Source organism: Armigeres subalbatus, chromosome 1 (assembly GCF_024139115.2).
Source record: "Armigeres subalbatus isolate Guangzhou_Male chromosome 1, GZ_Asu_2, whole genome shotgun sequence".
In the NCBI taxonomy this organism is placed as follows: Eukaryota; Metazoa; Arthropoda; class Insecta; order Diptera; family Culicidae; genus Armigeres; species Armigeres subalbatus.
Window position 1 is genome coordinate 9,378,368 of NC_085139.1, and position 24,382 is coordinate 9,402,749.

General features: G+C 38.2%; 1 protein-coding gene across 1 annotated transcript; it reads left to right on the plus strand.

Moving 5' to 3' along the window:
- Nucleotides 1-788: 788 nt before the first annotated feature.
- Nucleotides 789-20,036, plus strand: LOC134221072 (uncharacterized). Its single transcript, XM_062700264.1, has 4 exons — nucleotides 789-1,073; nucleotides 1,127-1,224; nucleotides 17,314-17,416; nucleotides 17,481-20,036. The coding sequence occupies exons 2-4, from the start codon at nucleotides 1,185-1,187 to the stop codon at nucleotides 17,695-17,697; spliced, it is 360 nt and encodes a 119-aa protein (XP_062556248.1). The 5' UTR covers nucleotides 789-1,073; nucleotides 1,127-1,184; the 3' UTR covers nucleotides 17,698-20,036.
- The last annotated feature ends 4,346 nt before the right edge of the window (nucleotides 20,037-24,382 follow it).

Genomic DNA, 24,382 nt, shown 5'->3' on the forward strand with positions numbered 1-24,382 from the left:
AAGGCTTTTTTTTAGAGCTTTTAGACATAGCGCATTGTCTTAGGTGAACGGAATAAGGGCACAGCACGGTACAGTTATGATCCTGACATGTTTGGGATAAAAAAACGACAATTTTTCTCTGTAGTTTATAACATCATTTGTTTGAAGTTCTGGTACTTCACAACGACATCTCCTAAGCAAAACTATACAGTCTGGGATATAGCAAGTCAGGAGCCACGGTGACAGCTACATTACACAAAATCGGAAGGAAAGAGGCGATAACGCAGCCCGCATCTTATACTAATGACACACTGGTGGTATTCGTACCATGGTACAAGTTGTACCACTAGTGTGTCATCTTGTACCATGCTGGTACAACGTGGAAAGCCATGGTACAGTATGTACTAGGGTATATAACCGTGGTACTTGTACCACAAATGTGTCTTTAGTATAAATAAATATTATTGTCTGATTTTGTCAAAATTGCACGCGGCGAACCCTTCAGGAAAGGTACCGCCGCGCTTTCTGCACCCCGTTTACTTGATTCTTATGGGTGAATAGCATTGCGGTGTATCGTTTGGCGCGGCCGTACCTTTCGACAGTCATTCGGCGCGTGAAGTTTTGTGCAAGTACCCATTTGGGAACATTACAAACGCCGCGCAGTGTATCATATCCAGAAAATCTGACAATATTTATTGACCAACGAATCCAGCAACGAACCGGTTCAAAATGCTATGGTGTAGTTCTTCGAGCATTCCGCTAGATGGAGACCTGCGTGATTTAGGTAAATTTTTTTTGGTGCTCTCAGCAGCTGTCAAACGGATTAGCAGCAACAACAACAACAACACAGTTCAAAATAAGAAGCGGGATGTGATAAAGCAAGATTTTTGTGATTTCAGCGTCAGAAATTGTGAGATTTATGTGATATTTGTGCAATGCCGTGATTAAAATTCATCACACGACGTGCTCAGTGCTGATTAGTTAGAAATATTTAAACTTAATGCTTTGTGCTGAATAATTTGGTGATATCTTTCGTGTTGGATACAGTGATGACATGAACAAACATTCGTTGCAGATAATATGTAAACAAACAAGTATGTAATCGTTTTTATTAATTATTTTATTCAATTTCTAACGTTTTCGATAGTTTCAGATGTTATGGGGATCTATAAGTGCATTCCAAATGTCTCATGTTGTTCTGAAACATGCGGTTTGTTGGAAAAAGGATCATCCCTAAGGTAGCGGGTATGTAGTCTGCTTGTCAGAGTTCTTATTATCATTGCAAAGCCGTTAATGTACAATAGAGTGAGTGCGTATGATGGACCCCTTGAACAAAACCCCAAATTAAACGCTGGAATCGACTATTTTCTGCAAACTTCCGTCGGATGGAGTTGCTTCATGTAATAGGACAGCGGTTCCATATACATTTGTTATGGACTGGGAAGCAGGAATTTTGTTATATTAACTAATTTGTAAATGTAAATACACTAAAGGGTACATCACTAGTACACAAGGGGGGTCCATAATAGGCACGTGGAACATGTGGGAATGGAATATGTAAATCAAAGGGGGGACCATAATACGTATATAAACAAACTCGATGTTGCGTATTATGGAGCCGGAAGTGGCCATAATAGGCATGCTAGCTACATCATTTTAAAATGCTTGCTTTAGGGTGAAATCAGGAGTGATTCAGTTTGATTCTAAATTTTCGACCACTATTCTAGTTTGCATCTGGAGCAAAATAGAACAAACTCGCTGGTTTCCCCAGCAGTGTTCTATTCATGTTTTTCAAATTTTCAATTAATTGAAATCATTATGTTACTGCCAAGTAAGGCGCCGGAATTGCAAAGTGGATTGATCCGTAGATAAAATGACGCATCCATACACCAAAACAATTGAAAAATATTTGAATCTCGTGATTCAATCGTGGTTCAAATCTGCAGAAAATAGAACGGAGCGTTATACCAGTTTTATTTTTTTGACAGTTCACTGGTATAAAAACTGAATCTAGAACAGCTGCTGGGAAATTCAATGTTTCAGATTCATATTCAAACTGACAACCCCGAACGATTTGAATCACTGCTGATTTTACTCTTAGTAGTTAAAACAAATGTTTTGGCTAGTTTTATGTACGAAACATGTTGCTGATACCTGTTGCTTGTCATCTGGTGCAGCAGAACTACAATTGATCAAGAGGCTCGCTGTAGCGGAATGACTGAAGTAAATTTCAGTCGTTAAGGGGTCCATTACTAGAACTCACTTCCTATTATAGGCCTTTTCACGAGACGTTTAAAAACAGCTGATTTTATCGTCAATTGACAGTTCTTCTATGGAAGCGACAGCTTCGGGTTTGCGGGCCTGTTCAGCGGTTGTAAACAAGTGCAGTCTCGGCAGTGTCACATGAAAAGGCATATTCACCAAAAATAAGAAACTATAACTATCAGTACACTGTTTGTCATAATGACAAATGTAACAAAATTATAATAAGAGAAGTTATTTATTTCAGAGAAATATTGTAACAAAATGTGTTATAATTTTGGTTGGTTAGTTGTTGAAATAACAAAAATTATATCAAAAATCGTTACAACGACGGATTTCCATCCATAATGTAGGCAATTTACTTTGTAGCAGTTATTAATATCGAGCCCTTTTCTATTTAGCGCCACTTTGGAAAGTGCACCAAAAGTTAATGCTAGCCGGGTCTTAAGTTAGAGCTTAGCATACGTGGGAATATAGAACATGCGTCCCGAGCAGCACAAGTCAGGCAAATCTGGTTGCAGCAACTTGATTGCGACTAAATCTGGTCACATATGAGTTACAGTAACCTATGTGGAATATGTGTGCTGCTAGGGGACTCACCTTTTGGGCTCATCCCAGGGGCAATCTGGCTTCCCTAGCCGAGTGGAAATTTCTACGTTGGGAGAAGGGCTTCTCCTTTCTGCCACTGTAACCGTGTCACTCCGCACTATAGATCGAACTCGACCCGTTCACGTGTTACTTCCTTGGACGGGGAGGTTTTCCGACAACGAGAGATCTCGAAATTTCACAATTTCACGACAGTTTTGCACTACGGGAGATGTATAGGGGGGAATTTTCACTCGCGATTGTTATAGTGATTTTTGGCACTGCCTCGCGGATCTTCAACCACGCCCTATGGACCAGTCTCTTCCACAATCGTGTGGGGGTTGTTTGCGTTAGTCACTACATTCGTCTAATGGAACCCCAGGTTTTGAACAATTCGCAAATAAGAGGGCTCTTCACTTTTAGGGAACGCCACGTCGGTCAAGAAACGGAACGATCTAACCAGTAACTTTTGAGGGTACTCGACCACTTTTCCGAGATTTTTAGAAGTTACACGTCTTATCGCACTGAAGACTCGAACAGAAGACGTTCGCTTGATCCACCAGAATCCCTCCATGAGAGAGACAAACTGCGTTTAAGTAAATTTGTCGATACCAGGTCATATATTTCGCCACATATTTGATTATGCTTCTGAGTTCGTTCTTGCGGTTCATACTCCTCCTTGTGTCGCATCCTCTGATGATCGTTTCTGCTTTTAGCGATCTCGTGGTTTCGAGAAACGAAGAATAGAGTAAAGCCTGTGGCGGAATGCACAGCGTTGTTGACATGCTCGATGTCGGGAATCTTGGAATCCCAACCAGGCTGGTCCTTTTGACAGTACGTCCGTATCGCTGTGTTGATGGACCGGTTAAGCCGTTCAACCGGGTTTTCTTGGCTGTGATGTCGTGGTGTTGTTCAGTGCTTGATTCGTACTGCTTTATTAGCAGAGCTTCGAAGTCTTTCGACCGAAAGGTCGTGGCGTTATCAGTCAAAACGATCTCTGGGATCTCGGACCGTTTTGCAGAGGTTACCTTCACGTCAAAAGGTTCGTCGTCCACCGCGATGTTTTTCCAAAGTTGACCGTCCTCGAGCCGGTAGCTCGGATAATCCGCGGGTTCCGCTTCCACCTTTCGCACCAAGTCTTCAATCGATGATGTTCCTGACTTGGACGCTTGTATAGCACATATGCTACGCGAAAGCGTGTCGGGTATAATTTTCTCAGTACCTTTTCGATGAATGATAGTCATGTCCAGGTGCTGCAAGTCTAAACTCCAGCGACTGAGTCGGAACGAATCACGCCATTTGTTGTTAGGGATGTATTAAAGCGGGGAACCATCCGTTATAAGCGTGAAATGACTACCTTAGAAGTAACCGTGAAACTTTTCCACTGATATGAGGACCGCCAGCGCTTCTTTTTCCGTTACCGAATAGTTTTGCTTTGCTGAGTTCAGTTTCTGTGATACAAAGCTTATGACCTTCTCTGAGCCGTCCTGAATTTGAGAGAGCACTCCTGCTACGGCACGATCACTTGTTCAAAGTCCGGATTGGATAATATAGGGGCCGTGATGAGGCGCTCCTTAATTATCCGTAAAACTAATTATCCGAATCCGCCTCTTTAGTCCATCGCACAATTTTCGGTTTGTCAGCTAGGAGGTCGCGCTACTTCCTCGAGAAGACGGATATGCTCCTCAAAGCTGTCGCTGGCCACAATTATATCGTCCAAATAAACGTATACCCATGGTTCCAGCTATCCAGGTCCGAGAATCTTATCCATCAGGCGAGATAAAGTTGCAGGATTGTTTGTCAAGCCGAACGGGAGATGCGTGTACTGAAACTTGCCTCGTCCTTGAATGCAGAATGCGGTGAGGTGCTTCGAGTCTTCGCTCAATGGAATCTGTAGGAAAGCAGACTTCAGATCTATCGTGGTGAGGAATCTCGTCTTACCTAAGCGTCCCAGTATTCAATCGACGTGAGCCAAAGGATAGCTGTCTCTGGTAGTCCGGGCGTTGAGCTTGCGCGCGTCTAGACGTAGCCGAACAGTTCCGTTGGTTTTTTTTTTAATAGGAACGGCATTGAGTGCCCAATCAGAGAAGGATTCTTCGATCACTCCGAGATGGAGTAATCGGTCTACCTCCTCGTTCAATGCCTTATGTTTATTCATTTTTCATTTTCTTTGCCAGATGTATTGCGAGGGAATATGGATAGGGTCATACCCGTACTGGCGGAGAATCTTTGAATGCTTCCTTCCTTCCTTCAGTCTTCGAGGTTAGCTCGAGCTGATCTTTCATGACTGGTTTGAACTTTGTCTTAGTTATTTCAAGTGCCACAACCTGCCCGGAGCTTAGCTCGACGAGACAAGCTGTATTACTAATCGTACACTCCTCTATATCTACGAGGAATAGAATCTCTTTTCCCCTTGTAATGTGCAGATCAAAAGATGTGATTTCGATTGGTCTTCAAATCAAAAAGGTAGAAACGTACGACCCACTACGTTCAGAGCATCCCCTGAGGCGCTAGTGAGTATCAAATTGTTTGAAAAATCTTAGTACTAGAAGTTGGGGCCCTCCTTAGCCGTGCGATGAGACGCGCGGCTACAAAGCAAGACCATGCTGAGGGTGGCTGGGTTCAATTCCCGGTGCCGGTCTAGGCAATTTTCGGATCGGAAATTGTCTTTACTTCACTGGGCATAAAAGTATCATCTTGCTAGCCTCATGATATAGGAATGCAAAAATGGTAACCTGGCTTAGAAATCTCGCCGGTAATAACTGTGGAAGTGCGCGATGAACACTAAGCTGCGAGGCGGCTCTGTTCCAGTGTGGGGATGTAAGGCCAATGAAAAGTTTTCCAAAGCGGAGCGGTGATCAGTGTTCTTTGGCTTACGCAATCCAAAAGTGTACGAATGGGTTTGTCGAAGATTTTAGGTTTTATATAGGGCCGATTATCGTTGACGATTGATAATACTGAGGAACATTGAAAATTTTCGTCAGTATTGTCCTTGAATTCGTGTAGAGCAGCGGTTCTCAACCTTTTTCTTGAGAGGTACTTCCTTCCTCTTCATTAGAGGCTTCTGAGCCTCTTGTAGAGAGGCTTCCGAGCCACTTGAAGGCGGTTTTCGAGCCACTTAAAAGGAAGCGTCCTTTGCATCTTGAAAGGAAGCTTCTGAGCCTCTTGATAGTATGCTTCCAAGCCTCTTGAAAGAAGAATTCTGAGCTTCTTGAAGCGAAGCTTACGAGCCTCTTGAAAGGAGGCAACCTAACCACTTGAAAGGAGGCTTCCGAACCTCTTGAAAAGAGGCTTCCGAGCCTCTCGAAAGAAGCATTCCGAGTTTCTTGGAAAAAGGCTTCAGAGCCTCTTGAAAGGAGGCTTCTGAGCCTCTTGAAAGGATCTTGAAAGGAGGCTTTTGAGTCTCTAGAAAAGGAGGCTTTTGAGCCTCTACAAAAAAGGCTTTCGAGCCTCTTGAAAGGATCTGGAAAGTAGGCTTGTGAACCTTTAGAAAAAGAGGCTTTTGAGCCTCTTGAAAAAAAAGGCTTTTGAGCTTCTTAAAAGGAGGCTTCCGAGCCTCTTGAAAGCAGGATTTCGAGTCTCTTGGAATGAAGCTTCCGAGCCTCTTGGAAAGAGACTTTCGAATCTCTAGAAAGGATCTTGAAAGGAGGCTTCCGAGCCTCTTGAAAGGAGGCTTCCGAGCCTCTTGAAAGGAGGCTTCCGAGCCTCTTGAAAGGAGGCTTCCGAGCCTCTCGAAAGAAGGCTTCCGAGCCTCTTGAAAGGAGGCCTTCGAGCTGCTTGGTAGAAGGCTTCCGAAGATGGATGCTTTTAATCCTCTTGCAATGAAGCAACCGAGCTTTAGTAAAAAAAAATAATTTTGTTCATTCGACGTTTTGTTCGTTTGATCTTTTGTTCCGTAGCCCTTCATACATTGTGTTGATTGTGGAAGGCAGGTTTAAATTGGGATTCATTGATCGCCTTGCATATTATGTACAATATAAATTTTTGAAATAGAAAATACACAATTATCAAAACTTTATCAATGAGTTTTGATTGGAATTGTAATACGTCCGCCATTACACATTTTTGTCCGAGGTACCCCCTAGGGCCAGCGAAGATACCCCCAGGGGTACATGTACCCCAGGTTGAGAACCGCTGGTGTAGAGGACTGTAACCCAATGCGGTTAAAGTATCTGTCACATTTGGTAAGAGAAGGTTGTTTGAAGTAGGGAGTGTTTCTACTTGGAAGGACTCCTGTCCGTTGCATCTATTTCTTGCCCGCCGTTTGTAACGAGTACAAATGTGGAAACTCTCGACCAATGACCAATTATCTTCGGACACAGGTTTGGTTATACTATTAAATTTCCTCTCGATATCAAGGAAAACTTCTAGAAGACTTTCATTCTTCTGCTGTTTCCTTTAATGACTGTGTTCTAATAATAAGGATTTTGGTTCGGGACAGTAGTGCTGCTCCTAGCCAAACCTAATAAATTAGTGGTTAATGTCTCACTCCTTGAATGGAACCGGTAGCTGTATCGGTGTCGGTTCCCTTACTGGGCAGCCTGCATTTGGTTGGTGTTGAAGGTCTTGATATCCGGATTAGGATTAAACTGTTTGTTTATTGTTGGATACGGATAATAAGGAACGTTTGGGTATCCTAAATTCGCTTAAGAAAAGTTAACATGGGTTTGGTTCCGAGGATAATCGTACGGGTTGACTCAATGAGACGAAACCGGTAGAACACTAGGTATGGCGCCACGAAGTTCAGAAAGGTCGGATACAAGTTGATTGCGGTGAACAATTGGATGAAAACTTGTATGAACATTCCATAATTATGTATCATATATATAATAGCCCTGTTTGTATGTCCGGTGACTAGCCAACCAGACGCAGCACGCGAGGGAAATTCTCACAAAAAAATAAAATATTTGACACTAATGTAGCTTAAAGTAATAATATAAATGTAGCTTAAAGTAATCAGAATGTACAGTCTTATTTATGCATGAATCTATTCCAATCAATAGAAAATGCAAAAATTGATAAATAAACAAGAATATAACCTAGAAAATGTTTAACAAAACCGATAGTAGATTTGACAAAACTGGATTGTTCATTGAACTAAAACATTGCTGAATATACAAAACTGTCAAATTATGAGGCCACAATCATGTATGTAGGATCAACAAAATGTTGGGTTGAATTCAATAAAAATGTTTGTAAGCCTTGAATAACAATATTTTTTGCGCCGAATATCCAATGGAATCATCCAATTTATTTCCGGAATTCATTTTTTTCAATATGTCTTCGGAAATACCTTTCGAGATATCCTCGACAATTACTTCGAATTTTTTTCTAGGGATTCCTTCGAGAATTTATTTACAAATTTCTTCTAGGAATTTCTTCGGCAATTCTTTTGTAAATTCCATTGGAAATTTGTTTGGAATTCCAATCGAAAGCCTTTCAGGAGAGTTCCTTTTATAAATTTCTTCATGAATTCCTTTGAAAATTGCCTTAGAAATTCCTGCGGAAATTGAATTAGGAACCCTTTCAAATTTTTTTAAGGAATTGCATCAGCAAATATTTCAGGTTTTTGTCAAACATATTCTTCTAGGTAGTAGGTCATTTGGCATAATTGTTATGTAATAGACTGGCCCAGATTAGTATGGGGAGAAAAAAATGTTGTCGAATTCCACGGGGCACCCCCCAGAATTGTGTCTTTGGGTGAGAAAATCAATCTCTGAAAATTTCAGCTCAATCGCTTGTTGCATAAGCTGGCGCATTTCATTTGAAGTTTGTATGGGGATTTCAGCCAAAATGTATAGGAAAATACACCTCCGTCACTCATTCGATCTGGAAATTGGTTCTGATTGCTCGATTGACCTCAGAATTGCAAAAACGGTAGTTTGTATGCTACATAGCAGTTTCACAGAACATTGCATGATGATTAAATGAACTTTTATATAGTTTTCGGCTGATTCATTAGGAGCTGATTTGTGTATTTTTGGATTTTTTGATCGAATTGCATCAGCCGAAACCTATATAAAGTTCATTTAATCATCATACAATGTTCTGTGAAATTGTTCTGTAGCATACCAACTGCCGTTTTGCAATTCTGAGGTCAATCGAGCAATCAGAACCAATTTCCAGATCGAATGAGTGACGGAGGTGTATTTTTCTATACATTTTGGCTGAAATCCCCATACAAACTTCAAATCAAATGCGCCAGCTTATGCAACAAGCGATTGAGCTGAAATTTTCAGAGATTGATTTCTCACCCAAAGACACAATCCTGGGGGTGCCCCGAGGAATTAGACAACTTTTGTTTCCTGGGCCAGTCTATTATGTAATCAACGATTTCGCAGCTTATGCATACCGTGGAGCATCGAAATCCGTACACTTAAGCACCTTAGTATATGAAAAAATCATTAGAAAATAGGAATCGAATGTAATTAAAACGTTTGTCATTGACACAGGAGCATGAAGGCTTTTACTTTTGAAGTGTTTCACTTTCACTCATTAAAAACTACGAAAAACGTGATGAAAACTTCTATGGCTGGATGGATTTTCTTCATTCCTTCAGCAGATATGTTCGTTTAAGGTTTCCGACGGGTTTATATGATATTTCCTAATGCGAAAATCACGAGTAAAGTTGAGTAAATCGTGAAAAACTAAAACTAAGATTCGTATGGAAAATTTGCATGAGCAGTTGGCAACGCACATTTTCGCCTACTATGCAGGACAACGTCTGCCGGGTCGACTAGTTATTAATAAAATCAACCTACTCCTGGATCGAAATCCGTCCACCGTGGATCAAAATCCGTACAGCTATTTTTTAACTAAAAATTTAAATTGAAGCAGTTTGATCGACTAAACTACCACTGTAAATAGTTCAATACGCACTTTAAGAAGCGATCCCTCCGATTTGTATTCCGCTCATCTTATGTAATGATTCGCAGTTAGCAAATAAAACACAGTTACTTTTGGTGCAATTCTGCTCTACCCGAAAACAAAATGGCGGCAGAAACTCCGCGTTTGGTGGGTGGCGATTTGTTTTTGATTTCAAAGCCTTCTTTCCATTTCTATGTCCAAGTATCTGCACAGGATAATATAAATTATTTCTAAGGTAATAACCTTAAACCCCCCCTTAATTTATTGATATCTCATGAGGTGGACGGATTTCGGTCCCCCACGGTAATATTTTCAATTATTTATAATAATTATCGCTCGACCATTTTAACTGAAATGTTTTGAATTGTTTTGTTATGATGGATGAATTTTCCCGGCATATGACAAAGGAAAATGCGATTCCTGTTTTCAAGTAATGCATTTGCCCGGCATAACACAAGGTAGAATATGGTTGGTTCTTATTCTCAATATATGCATTTATTCAGTTAAAGAAAAGGGAAGAGATAATTCCTTCTTTCAAAGGATCCATTTACTCTGCAAAAGGTAAGAGAGGATATGAATCATGTGGTCAATAAAAGCAATTGCTCGGTTTTAGACAAGGAATGATATGAACCCTTCTTTCAAAGGATGCATTTGACGGTCAGAAGTCAAATATGACATGGTTCCCTTATTCAATGCAGACATTTGCTCAGTTTAAGTCAATGGAAGATATTATCCCTTCTTTCAAAGAGTGCAATTGCCCATCAGAAGGCAAAAAACGATAGTTTCTGCTTTCAATTCAGACATTTGCTAGATTAAACGTGAGGTAGAATATGGTCCTTTCTTTCAAAGGATGCATTTGTCCGGCAGAAGGCAAAATACGATATGGTTCTTTCTTCTAACTCAGGAAAGGGAAGTAATGATCCTATATGCTATAACTCTTTCGTTCAATTCAAGCATTTGTTCGGTTCAATGCAAAGGGAGTTATGATCTCTTCTACATTACTTGCATTTGCTACGTTTACGCCAAGCAAAAATATATTCCATTCTTCAAAATGAATCCTTTTTAAAAATCATACATTTCATCTCTCTTTGATTCTTTATTTTAAAGCATGCATAAGTCCTGTCTAAGCAGAGAGTAACAGGGTGTTCAATAAGTTCGAATACACTTTCAAAAAATGTTTAAAAATTGAAATTAAATTATTTCTTTTCCCGGTTGCATTTCACTGAAAGTATTGTTTATAAGGAACGTTTGTAACATTTCTTTTGGAATGACCTCTATTTTGTACTTCTTCACGAGCTTCAAACGTTTCTAAAACCCATCGCAAGCGGCACGCACGGTCTGCATGGGCATTTCGTTCCGGATTTTGAGAATTACGTCTTGAGCTGGTCCAAGTTACTGACCTTGTATTCGTACAGCTTTAACATAATAAAGGACCACACAAAAAAGTTAAGAGGGTTCAAATCCGGGAAGCTGTGAGGACGCAAAGTTTTGTGCAAAAAGTCGATGAAATTGTCCCCATATTGGGCTAAAATATCAATTTCCGTGTATAAAGGGTTATCGTCCTATTGGAACACGTGGGGCTCATATCCGTCTAAGCACCGGGCCACAGGGGCACCAATCGTCCTCAAAACCTCAGTTTTGTAGTACGCCGCAATGATTTTGAAATTCAAAAATTGCTATTTATGATGCCCAATCCATTTTCAACGCACGTAATAAATAAACAACAAATGACAGAATGTCAACACCACACACATCCTATAGCGCATAAATACCGCTAACACTGACACCAATACTAATACAGAATATGTACATTGGGCTTACAAACACAATGATCAAACATTTGTATTCGAACTTATTGAACACCCTGTATATATCCTGATAGAAGGCCTGGGGTTACTTAATGTTATATACCAATAGACTCAGCTTGACAAACCGAAGTGATGTTTAGAGAGAGCGCAAAAATATGATTTTTTTTCCATTTTTTTATAGTGCTTGAGAGAATACGAATTTCTTTTATACAAAAAATGGGCAAGTTTTCTGGCATATCCTTACATGAAAAATAAAACTAGCCAACAATGTCAATTTAATTTAATGCTGTGTAATAGTGTAATAGTGTCAACATTTGTCAACATTTGAAATGTTCCAGTTTTACAGGTAGCTGCTTTATTCTTAACTAACAGACCCGTAGACCTTCGTCTCGCCTTAAATTAATTAGTTAGCATAAACATCTATTTTGTATTCACAATTTTAGTTTTAATGTTTGCTATGCAATTAGATTTCGTCAGAGTAAACGTCAAAACTTCTTTTTGTTCACATGCCAAATTGGGTTCCCTTTGCTTGATTAATTTTCGAGTTATGCAAAAATTTGAGTTTTACTTGTATAGGAGCCCTCATCCCCCTTCTTAATCATGGTGGGGTCAAGAATTAGCATAGACACATTTCTTGTCTTCAAAATCATCCACATGCCAAATTTGGTTTGATTAGAATTTCGAGTTACAGAAATGTGTGTGTCATTTGTATGGGAGCCACCACTTCTAGAGCAGGAAGGGGTCTCGAACCATCTCAAGAACCTTCTTCAGCCCAAAAAAAACCCGCATACAAATTTTCACGCCGATCGGTTCAGTAGTTTTCGAGCCTATAAGGGTCAGACAGACAGAAATTCATTTTTTACGTATATAGATTTGCCACGCCTTACAAGCCTGCTTCCGATTATCATGTCCATATGGTGGAAACAACGTAGCTGAATGGCTTGACAAATCTTACAGTTCAAATAATAATTACGCCAAATGACCTTATGCCAAACGATCATTATGCCAAACGGCCGTAATACCAAACGGCAAATATGCCAAATGACTTTATGTCAAACGACATCATGCCAAACGGCATACCTTCTACTAATTCCTCGAGGCAGCTAAATAAAATTTCCATTTAAAATTAGAAATTTTCCATAAACAATTAGGAAATTGCCAATAAAAAAATCAGGGCATGAGCAATAAATAATTATAAAATTTCCACAAATAAAACAAAATTTCCATAAACTATTAAGAACTTTCCACAAAACAAAAATAAATAAGCACTTTTAAAAGCAAAAATAGCAATTATAAAAGAAGAATTTTCCATAAAGAAATGAAAATGTTCCATGAAAAAAATACAAAATTTTCATAAATAAATCAATATTAGCAATAAACAATTACAAAATTTTCCACAAAATAATTTTTTCCATAAAAAATTTAAAAAATTCCACAAAATAATCAATAAAGAGCAATGAAAAAATAAGAAAATTTCCATTAAAAAATACAAGAAAGCAATAAAGCTGATGAAATTTTACATGAATTTTAAACGCTTTTAAAAAAGGGGTCATCTATGGAAAAAGCACAGTTTGATTGCTTTTTCATATTTCTTTATGGAAATTTTCTTATTTTTTTATTGCTTTTTATTGATCATTTCGTGGAAATTTTTTATTTTGTTATGGAAAAAATATATTTATTTTGTGGAAAATTTTGTTATTTTTTATTGCTAATATTGATTTATTTATGGAAATTTGTTATTTTTTTCGTGGGACATTTAATTTTTATGGAAAATTCTTCTTTATAATTGCAATTTTTGCTTTTAAAAGTGCTTATTTATTTTGAAAATTTTTAATTGTTTATGGAAATTTTGTTTTATTTGTGGAAATTTTATATTTATTTATTGCCTATACCCTGATTTCTTTATTGGCAATTTTCTATTTTCTTATGGGAATTTTCTAATTGTTTAGGGGAGTATTTATTTTAGTCATTCCTCGAAAAATCCCTTTTATAACAATAGGAAGAAATTCTTAGAATTCCTTTGAAATTTCACTTAGAAATTTATTCAGAACTTCATCCAGAAATTCTATCAAAACTTCATTTAGGAATACCTTCGGACATTCCTCCGAAAATTTGACTAGAAGCTCGTCAACACCTTCGGATATTTATTTAGAAATTATCTCAAAAATCTCTTCTGAAATATACTAATATTAATATTACGAATCATTTAGAAATTACTTCAAGAGTTTCTCGAAAAAATCATATGGAAATACCTTTAATATTTCCGTGAAAAATCCTTCCGAAAATTCCGTTGGATTGTCTATTCCATTCGATAAAAAAATATAAGGAAAAAAAATCTACCAACAAAATTTTTGGAATAATCAATCATTGCATGAAGGCTAGAACTTAATTTTAAGATGTGTAGAACTTAATTTTAAGATTAAAAAAAACTTAAAAAATTAAAAAAAAAGTATTTCTGGATGAATTATTGAACGCCTTTCTAAAGGATTTTCCGACGGAGTCCCTGGCAAAAACTCAAAAATAATCAATAGAGAATTTTTCTAAATTATTTATGAAGGGAATTCCTTGTCTTGTCTTAGCACATGCACAGCCATTATTGAAAAGCATCCTGGAAATATCGGTTGTATTTCCGAGCATTTTCTTGTCTTCATTAATGTTTGCAGCATATCATAAATGTGACACAAATATTAAAACGGCCAGGCTCATCGTGTAGGCTTGAAAATAGGAGATAATTTATAACTCCCCGGCAATCAGATTATTCATCAATAAATAACATGATCAACAAAGAGTTTTGAATTCACGAAAGGAAGAAACAGGGACAGCCGTACCAACCGTTTCACATTTAGGGGAAGATATGATTGATGAATCGTTGGGAGTGACTGCTAAGAGGATTAATGTACACTCCTTGGGTCTTGGGATGGAGCACAGTTTTTAGTCTAGTTCCCTGGCTTAGGGGCCGTTCACAAATTACGTAACGCTTTAGAGGGAGGGAAGAGGCCAAATTTGTCTAGTTACTGTCTCTCCTAGCGACATCGCAAGGTACCTTCTACTCTGGCTCGTCGTGAGCAACGTGGTGCCCAAAACGTACTCATACCTCCTATATTCAATGACTGATATTGTAGAACTCGTCTTAATATCAGAATTTCTTTAAAAATGTTTGTACAGAATAAAAGGTGAAATGTTCAAACACATAACATCTATAATCAGTCCGTTTTATTGGAAGGTAATCTAATCCGTGTATTAGTTCAACTAATGAAAGCAGTGGTTTCTTGATTCGAAAATGCCTTTGTCACTAAGAAATGTGTATGATGTTTATGGTCGACTGTAAATCAGTTTAACGTAGAGATTAACATTTTTTAACCATATACCTTATACGTATAGTGATTCAGGACACGTACTGAGGGTAAGAGGTGATCTCAGCATAAAAAATAAACATCATGGGTGCCACAAGGCATTCGCGGCCTCTCGTCGGACACATTAATTCATCACTTACCTGGCTCTTCAGCCTGTCGATTCATTACCAAGTTCATCGGCCATCTAGTCGCACACCTCGCTGAGGAATCCGCCACGTCCATCGACCCTCTAGTACTCCATTTACAAAATCGGGATCACCTATTCCATCTATCGTCCATTTCAGCTCACCATTGATTGAATCCGACCCGCCAAAACCATCTATTGACCAGTCCTGCACTCCTCCTGATGATGCTAGCGATTCTCCTCTGGACGGTCCTCCTCTAGCAGTTGTCTGCATGGAAGGCATTTCGACTCAAATTACAAATTATGAAAAACTAGCTGACCCGGCGAACTTTGTCTCGCTAAAAATTGGTAAATTTTCTGATACAATTTTTTGCGTCCACAATTTATCTAGAAAACAATTCGGTTCTTCAGAATGATCTCTCATTTTTTTACAACTTTGTTTGATATATATAGATGATCAAATTTTTAAAACTCCATGCAAATTGTACGAAAAACCATTTCATCGAAAAGATTGAGTTTTGATTTTCAAAGCCTTCCAATTTCATCATAACGTTTTTCCTCGCGAAAAGAAGAAGAAAACGAATATAAATTTGCAAAAATTGGACTGTCTATTCCTGTGTGATGCGCGGTCGTACAAATGCCAACTTTGTTTTATATATATAGAAGAAGAGAAGATGATCAAAATTTAAAAATTCCATGCAAATTGTACGAAAAACCATTTCATCGAAAAGATTAAGTTTTGATTTTCGAAGCCTTCCAATTTTATCATAACGTTTTTCCTCGTAAAAAGAAGAAGAAAACGAATATAAATTAGCAAAAATTAGGCTGTCTATTCCTGTGTGATGCGCGGTCGTACAAATGCCAACTTTGTTTTATATATATAGAAGAAGATATTTTCGGCTCAAAAAAGTCAGGTGTCAAAAAACTATTCGTTAGCCTTGACTACTACGATCCTCATATTATTTATGAAGGGAATTCCTGAAGTGGAAAACAATTCTAAAGGATTTTTAGAAGAATTTTTCGAATAAATTCCTAGAGAAAGTTCAGAATAAATTCTCGAAGAAATTTCCAAAAAAGAGCCTGAAAGATTGATTTGGATAGATTTGGCAAAGGAATTTTTATAGGAATTTCCGAAGAAATACCGATTGGATTTTGCAGAGAAATTCATAGAATTTCTTCTAGAATTCTTTCAAAAATAACCTCGAAAGTTTTTCAAGGATTTATCAAAATTCTAAGAAAACCACTTGGTTTTTCTCAGGACAGTTTTGGCGTATATAATTAAATTTCTGAGAAATATTCGATTTGATGGGTCTCGTGCCCCAGCTTAGCTCCTCCAGTGCAGTAGCCTTGCGAGCAAAGGCGTAGAATGCCAATTCGGATTCGATTCTCGGTCCGGTCTAGGATGTTTTCGGGTTGAAGCCATACTAATAAAAATCCTTCCTGTGATAACTGTGGAGATGTAGGTGTGATCAATAATAACAATGGACGACATTGATGATACTTCTTTTCCCAGGAGACCGTTCAAATTATGCCCGATCCCGGTATCGTTATTGAATTATTATGGCTTTGTACTCTTGATCTGCGTAGCTTTAGTTTGAGAACTGATCCCGTGTTCTAACTGTTGATTCCCAGTTCAATTCTGACGAAGTATCAGCTATGAATTGTGTGGTTATGAAGCTATAGCTAAATCTCAAGTTAATAAACAGGCTTTGGATGATGTGTTTCATTTTTGGTGTATTTTTTGCTGGGTAGTCATTCTAATGAAGGTTTCTATATAGTTTCAGATTTCGCCATCGAAGAAGGATGCCAGGATGTCAAATATAACATTTATCAGATTACCTCGGGTACCCGTTTAAAATAGAATAGATGGGGATTAGGGAGTCGTCCCATCTGGCGAGGCTGCCCGATGGGTCTCGTAGTATATCGAGGTAGAACAAGAACACCCTTGAAAAACAATGTAATCTCAGGTGCCCAGGAAGATCTGCATGAAGAAAACGTGTTTTGAACGCTTACAGCGTGTTCGAAAAACAAGGTCCTATATGTTATGCATACACTAAAAAGAACAAAGTAAAGCGTTGTTTGCCAAGGTAGTACTGGAGCAATGTAATGCAAATGTCAAGAAACGCAGCAAAGGGTCTGCTCCCGTGCAGAGTTGTCCAGCATGATTTAGAAGTTTTGTTCTGAAAGGTCGAAGTGCTTAAGCACAAACAAATAAAATAAGATGGCAAATTTATAAACTGTAGTTTCTATATTTGACTAAGCTAACTTGGGTGACAAATCTTACCCCGGTAGACACAATGCCTTTTACTAAATTGACTATTCTCTACTATTCAAGCCTCTGGACTTGATTTTATTTTCAGTCAACGAGGGCATCCTTTGCTTGTTGTCGACAACTATTTGTACCGCAAAAACCGAGGAAACTACTGGCGCTGTATCCGGTAAGTGTGAATCGTATTCATAGTGGAACCATTTATCTGATCTATTCGAAATGTGCATTCACAGATGTACCAAATTCAAGTGTCGCAGTCGGTTGATTGTTAAGCCGGGCCAGGTGCCAGTCTGCATCGAGAACCACTCGCACGGACCGGAAACGGAGAAAATCAACTGGGGCCGGACGGTGATGGAAAACGTGAAGTCCCAGGAGCAGAATGATATTGTTTTTCGGATGCGGCAGCCGCATTGCAAAGTTGAATATGTGATGCAGCCGAAAAAGAATTGAATATACATATTTACAATTCTATTACCTCTGAAACATTTTATTATTTCATTGTTTTACCGCATCTAATCAGATAAAGTGTTCAATGTTTAATAACTGTTCTGTACCGTTTCAGACACATCGATCCCATATTGTCCGCCAGCGCTGGGTGAGCGGAATCCAACACCGAAAGTGTGGTACTCATTTCCGCTGTGCTACGTGATGAACCGGCGCGGAACTATGAACCTCCACTTCCGGGGGTATATTTACATTCAAAAGAAGCGACACAACCGAACGATGAACTGGATCTGCAATAAGAGCAACGCGGCGCAATCGAGCTGCAAGGCGAGGATTTCCACCGAGGGCAATAATAAGATTCGCTTTGGGGTGCACTGGCACAATCACGGGCCAGTGGATATGAATGAGCTGTTGTGAAATAAATTCGTTAACTCCGACGATTACAGAATAATTTGATCAATGTGGTATTTTTTCAGTTGATCGTTGAACACCACATAAAGAAAATTATTCTGCTGAAATAATAAAATATGTTTGTTTTCATTTTCATTTCAGTATCATTCGAACAACTAGAGACTGGCGTTTGGTTAAAAAATCCTTACGACCTTGTACCGAGCAAAAAAGGCGGTGAGAATTTAGTGTTTTTCAAGTTTGTCTACCTAAAGGAAGCGACATACAAGACCTCCATTAACTGGGTCTGTAATCGCAAGTGGGCTGAACGCTGTAAAGCAAGGCTAATCGAGAACATCTTGACGACGGAGGTGAAACTGGGGAAGTTTGGTCATAATCATCCTCCACCGGTTATCAAGTATCCGAAAAATAGTTGGAATAGGCTGTTTAAAACAAATTAAAAATAAAAACTCGTGCGATAGTAACATTTTGCTAGAATTGACTATAGAAAATACTAAAAACCACTAATTTTTGTGGGGATAATACGAGGAAAGTAGTAGCAGATCTTTCTTAGTTATTCATATTTGACAGGATGGTGCTAATGAAAAATATCAAACTGAAAGACAAAGGCACTGCCCTCATTTTAGCATCATCAGTAACGAGATCGTCTACACTGGAATGTAACCATGAGAATTTCCGATTCGGAAAGTGTTGGGAAATAAAGGGAATAGCTGGACGTTAGCGACGATGTCGATGAAGGTTGTTTAAATTAAGGTTGTACATTTTTCTCTTTGTATTGTTAGAATGGGTGTAATAACTTTTATGTTAAATGGCAATAACCAATACCGAATGACATGATGACTTGCTAGCTTTACTGAAGAAATTGCCAAATAGCTGTAGACAGTGTCGACTTCAATGATGTACTAGAATATGCATAAAACAAGTAATATTGTGAGACATAATAGAATATGGCCATATACAAAAACTTTTTATCGGACATACAATACAGCTGACTTGGTCGGCATGTTTTTAAGTCAGATAGAGATACGCGTAACGACGACTTCCGGTAGAGAGAGTCCTGCCGTATGCTTAGACCAACAATATGCTCGATCCCAATTCCTTTTGAATTCAAACGTGTAAACTAAATTTCACCAGCTTTAAGCGGGTATTCAAAAAACCCTTAGCCAAAAAATAAAAATCTACTAAAATAAATTAATGTAATTTAATTCTTTTTATTTATTCAGGAACGGCCAATCATTCGAAAACGACTGACTAATCCAATTATTTATTTCAGAGTCAGAACTGAAACAGGCTTAGAAACTGCAGTGATAATACTGAAATGCTGCATAAATCATTATTGCTTGGAACGATAAATAAGTTGCACCGCAATGATCAAAGAACATTGCATAATCAAATATTGTCCATTCCGGTAATTCTTTCTCTCAAATGTAGAACAAACGGGCAATATAAACTTATTTTTCTACATAAAAATGCGTTTCATTTTGGAAGATATGCAAAACCTTACTATCGTTTTCTAATCTGTATCATTTTTCCACGTTTCAGAAATCTATATGACCAAAACGAGCCGCGGTCGCCCGGCTCTGGTCGTCGATGGCAACAAGTACGTGATCATGTCGGAGAATGACGACCGCATCATTTGGCGCTGCTCGGCGATGGCCAGCAGCAAACTGAAGTGCCCGGCCCGGGTGATTCAGTACAAGGATCCCGAGGATTATGAGATACGTAGCAAAGATCACGTCCATGCACCGGTGAAGCCGAAAAAGGCCGCTTTCGGTCCGGATATGTACGCCGTCGTGGATTGAGATGCGCGCGTAAATGTGTTGAAGTGTTTCATTCGCCATAAATCGTAAAGCTTTTCTTTCTAATATTACTGACTATCTTAATCTTTGGCTGGTTTATCTGAATTTGTTTAAAAATAAATTCCCTGGAATAACACATTTTTGTAGTTCTAGCTTTCATTCTAGTAATTCGTATTGGTGATTGTAAACGTCGGGGTCGATTCTTTTTACTACACACAAGAATAGCAGTTAGTATATGTTGGAACCAGCTCAATTTCGCCAATCAGACCGATTTCAAAATTCGCGAGTGAGGATTATTAATCAGCTTTGAACAGTGGCAAACAAATTAGTGTATTGGGAGTACATGTGAATCTCGCCACAGTGATAATTGATGTTGCTGCTTCGGACAACAGAAATAGCATTTATGAAGTGCGTAATGAAAGCCAGACCGATTGGAAATGGCACCAGTAAGAATTATTTTACCATTCTGCATAGCAGAACTAACTGATTTACTTTTGCACGTCCTTCCGATTATGAGGGTTTGTTGTTTTCTACAGTTCGATTTTTAACGTCGCGAGTGAGGACTTTTCAGGAATAATAATCAATTGGTGAGTGTTTTTCCAATTCTCATTTCTTACTTTTCCAAATCCAATCCAAATCCAATCCAAATAAAATCCAATCCAAATCCAATCCAAATCCAATCCAAATCCAATCCAAATCCAATCCAAATCCAATCCAAATCCAATCCAAATCCAATCCAAATCCAATCCAAATAAAATCCAATCCAAATAAAATCCAAATTCAAATCCAAATCCAAATCCAATCCAAATCCAATCCAAATCCAATCCAAATCCAATCCAAATCCAATCCAAATCCAATCCAAATCCAATCCAAATCCAATCCAAATCCAATCCAAATCCAATCCAAATCAATCCAAATCAATCCAAATCAATCAAACCAATCCAAACCAATCCAAATCAACCAAATCAATCCAAACCAATCCAAATCCAATCCAAATCAATCCAAATCAATCCAAATCAATCCAACCAAATCCAATCCAAATCCAATCCAAATCCAATCCAAATCAATCCAAACCAATCCAAATCCAATCCAAATCCAATCCAAATCCAATCCAAATCCAATCAACCAAATCAATCCAAATCAATCAAATCAATCCAAATCCAATCCAAATCCAATCAAATCCAATCAAATCCAATCCAAACCAATCAATCAATCAAATCAATCCAAATCAATCAAATCCAATCCAAGTCAATCCAAATCCAATCCAATCAGTCAAATCCAGTCAAATCCAATCCAAATCAATCCAAATCAATCAAATCCAATCCAAATCAATCCAAATCCAATCCAAATCCAATCCAAATCAATCAAATCCAATCCAAATCCAATCCAAGTCAATCAAATCAATCCAATCCAATCAAATCCAATCCAAATCGAGTCAAATCCAATCCAGTCAAATCAATCCAAATCCAATCCAATCCAGTCAAGTCCAGGTCAATCCAGGTCAATCCAGTCAATCAAATCCAATCCAATCAATCAAATCCAATCCAAATCAATCCAAATCAATCAAGTCAATCCAAATCCAATCCAAATCAATCCAAATCAATCCAAACCAATCAAATCCAATCCAAATCAATCCAATCAAATCCAGTCCAATCAAATCAATCCAATCCAATCCAATCCAGTCCAAATCCAATCCAAATCAACCAAATCCAATCAAATCCAATCAAGATCCAGTCAAATCCAGTCAAATCAGTCAATCCAGTCAAATCAATCCAAATCAATCCAGTCAGGTCAATCCAGTCAGTCAAATCAATCCAGTCAATCCAATCCAAATCAATCCAATCAATCAAATCAATCCAAATCAGTCAAATCAATCCAAATCCAGTCAAGTCAATCAAATCAATCCAGATCCAAGTCAGTCAGTCAGATCAGTCAAGTCCAGTCAAATCAGTCCAATCCAAATCCAGTCCAAATCCAGTCAAATCAGTCAAATCCAGTCAAATCAATCCAAATCAGTCAGATCAATCCAATCCAGTCCAAGTCAATCAAATCCAATCAGTCCAATCAAATCAGTCCAATCAATCCAAATCAATCCAAAATCAATCAGTCAATCAATCAATCCAGTCAAACCAATCAAATCCAATCCAGATCAATCCAATCAGTCAAATCCAGTCAAATCAGTCAAATCCAATCCAGTCAATCAAATCAGTCAAATCAATCAAATCCAGTCCAAATCAATCCAAATCAATCAAATCCAGTCCAAATCCAGTCAAGTCCAATCCAAACCAGTCAAATCAAGTCCAAACCAATCAAATCCAGTCCAAACCAGATCCAGTCCAAGTCAATCCAGATCCAGTCCAAATCAATCCAAATCAATCAAATCAATCCAAATCAATCCAGTCAATCCAATCCCAAATCAATCAAATCAGTCAAATCAATCCGATCAATCCAAATCCAGTCCAAATCCAGTCAAATCAATCCAGATCCAATCCAAATCAGTCAAGTCAGTCAAATCCAGTCCAAATCCAATCCAAATCAATCCAGATCCAGTCCAATCCAGTCCAAATCCAGTCAGGTCCAGTCAGATCCAGTCCAATCCAGTCAGTCAAATCAATCCAAATCAATCCAAATCCAGTCAAATCCAATCCAAATCGGTCAAATCCAAGATCCAGTCCAGATCAAATCCAATCCAGTCAGATCCAGTCCAGATCCAGTCCAAACCAGTCCGATCCAGTCAAATCCAGTCAGATCAGTCAAATCCAGTCCAAATCAATCCAAATCCAGTCAAATCAATCCAAATCCAGTCCAAATCCAATCCAGACCAATCCCAATCCAATCGTCAGTCAATCCAATCAATCCAAACCAATCAAATCCAATCCAAACCAATCCAAACCAACCAAATCCAATCCAAATCCAATCCAAACCAATCCAAACCAATCCAAATCCAATCCAACCAATCCAAATCAATCCAAACCAATCCAAATCAGTCCAAACCAATCAAATCCAATCCAAATCAATCCAAACCAATCCAAATCAATCCAAATCAATCCAAATCAATCCAAATCCAATCAAATCCAATCAAACCAATCCAAATCCAATCAAATCAATCCAAATCAATCCAAACCAATCCAAATCCAATCAAATCAATCAAATCCAATCAAACCAATCCAAATCCAATCAAATCCAATCCAAATCCAATCAAATCAATCCAAATCCAATCCAAATCCAATCCAAATCCAATCCAAATCCAATCAAATCAATCCAAATCAATCCAAATCAATCCAAACCAATCCAAACCAATCCAAACCAATCCAAACCAATCCAAACCAATCCAAACCAACCAAATCCAATCCAAACCAATCCAAACCAATCCAAACCAATCCAAATCCAATCCAAACCAATCCAAATCAATCCAAACCAATCCAAATCCAATCCAAATCAATCCAAACCAATCCAATCCAATCCAAACCAATCCAAATCAATCCAAATCCAATCCAAACCAATCCAAACCAATCCAAACCAATCCAAACCAATCCAAACCAATCCAAATCCAATCCAAACCAATCCAAATCAATCAACCAATCCAAACCAATCCAAATCAATCCAAACCAATCCAAATCCAATCCAAACCAATCCAAACCAATCCAAATCCAATCCAAACCAATCCAAACCAATCCAAACCAACCAAACCAATCCAAACCAATCAAATCCAATCCAAACCAATCCAAATCAATCCAAATCAATCCAAATCAATCCAAACCAATCCAAACCAATCCAAATCCAATCCAAACCAATCCAAATCAATCCAAATCCAATCCAAATCAATCCAAATCAATCCAAACCAATCAATCCAAATCAATCCAAATCAATCCAAATCCAATCCAAATCCAATCCAAATCAATCCAAATCCAATCCAAACCAATCCAAACCAATCCAAATCAATCCAAACCAATCCAAACCAATCCAAACCAATCCAAACCAATCCAAACCAATCCAAACCAATCCAAATCAATCCAAATCAATCCAAATCAATCCAAACCAATCCAAATCAATCCAAATCAATCCAAATCAATCCAAATCCAATCCAAATCAATCCAAATCCAATCCAAACCAATCCAAATCAATCCAAACCAATCCAAATCCAATCCAAATCCAATCCAAATTCAATCCAAATCCAATCCAAATCCAATCCAAATCCAATCCAAATCCAATGCAAATCCAATGCAAATCCAATCCAAATCCAATCCAAATCCAATCCAAATCCAATCCAAACCCAATCCAAATCCAATCCAAATCCAATATTTTGAATTCGGATTGGATTAGATTAGATTTTTAATTGAATTTGGAAAGTCGTGCCTTCTTGTTTTTTTTGCTTCGCCATGTTTACGCCTCACTTTTTTGCGTAAAAGAGGCTGCTTTCGTCATCATTGAAAGAAAGTAATTACAAAACAAGCAAAACGATTTTTTTTCTTGGCATCGAATGT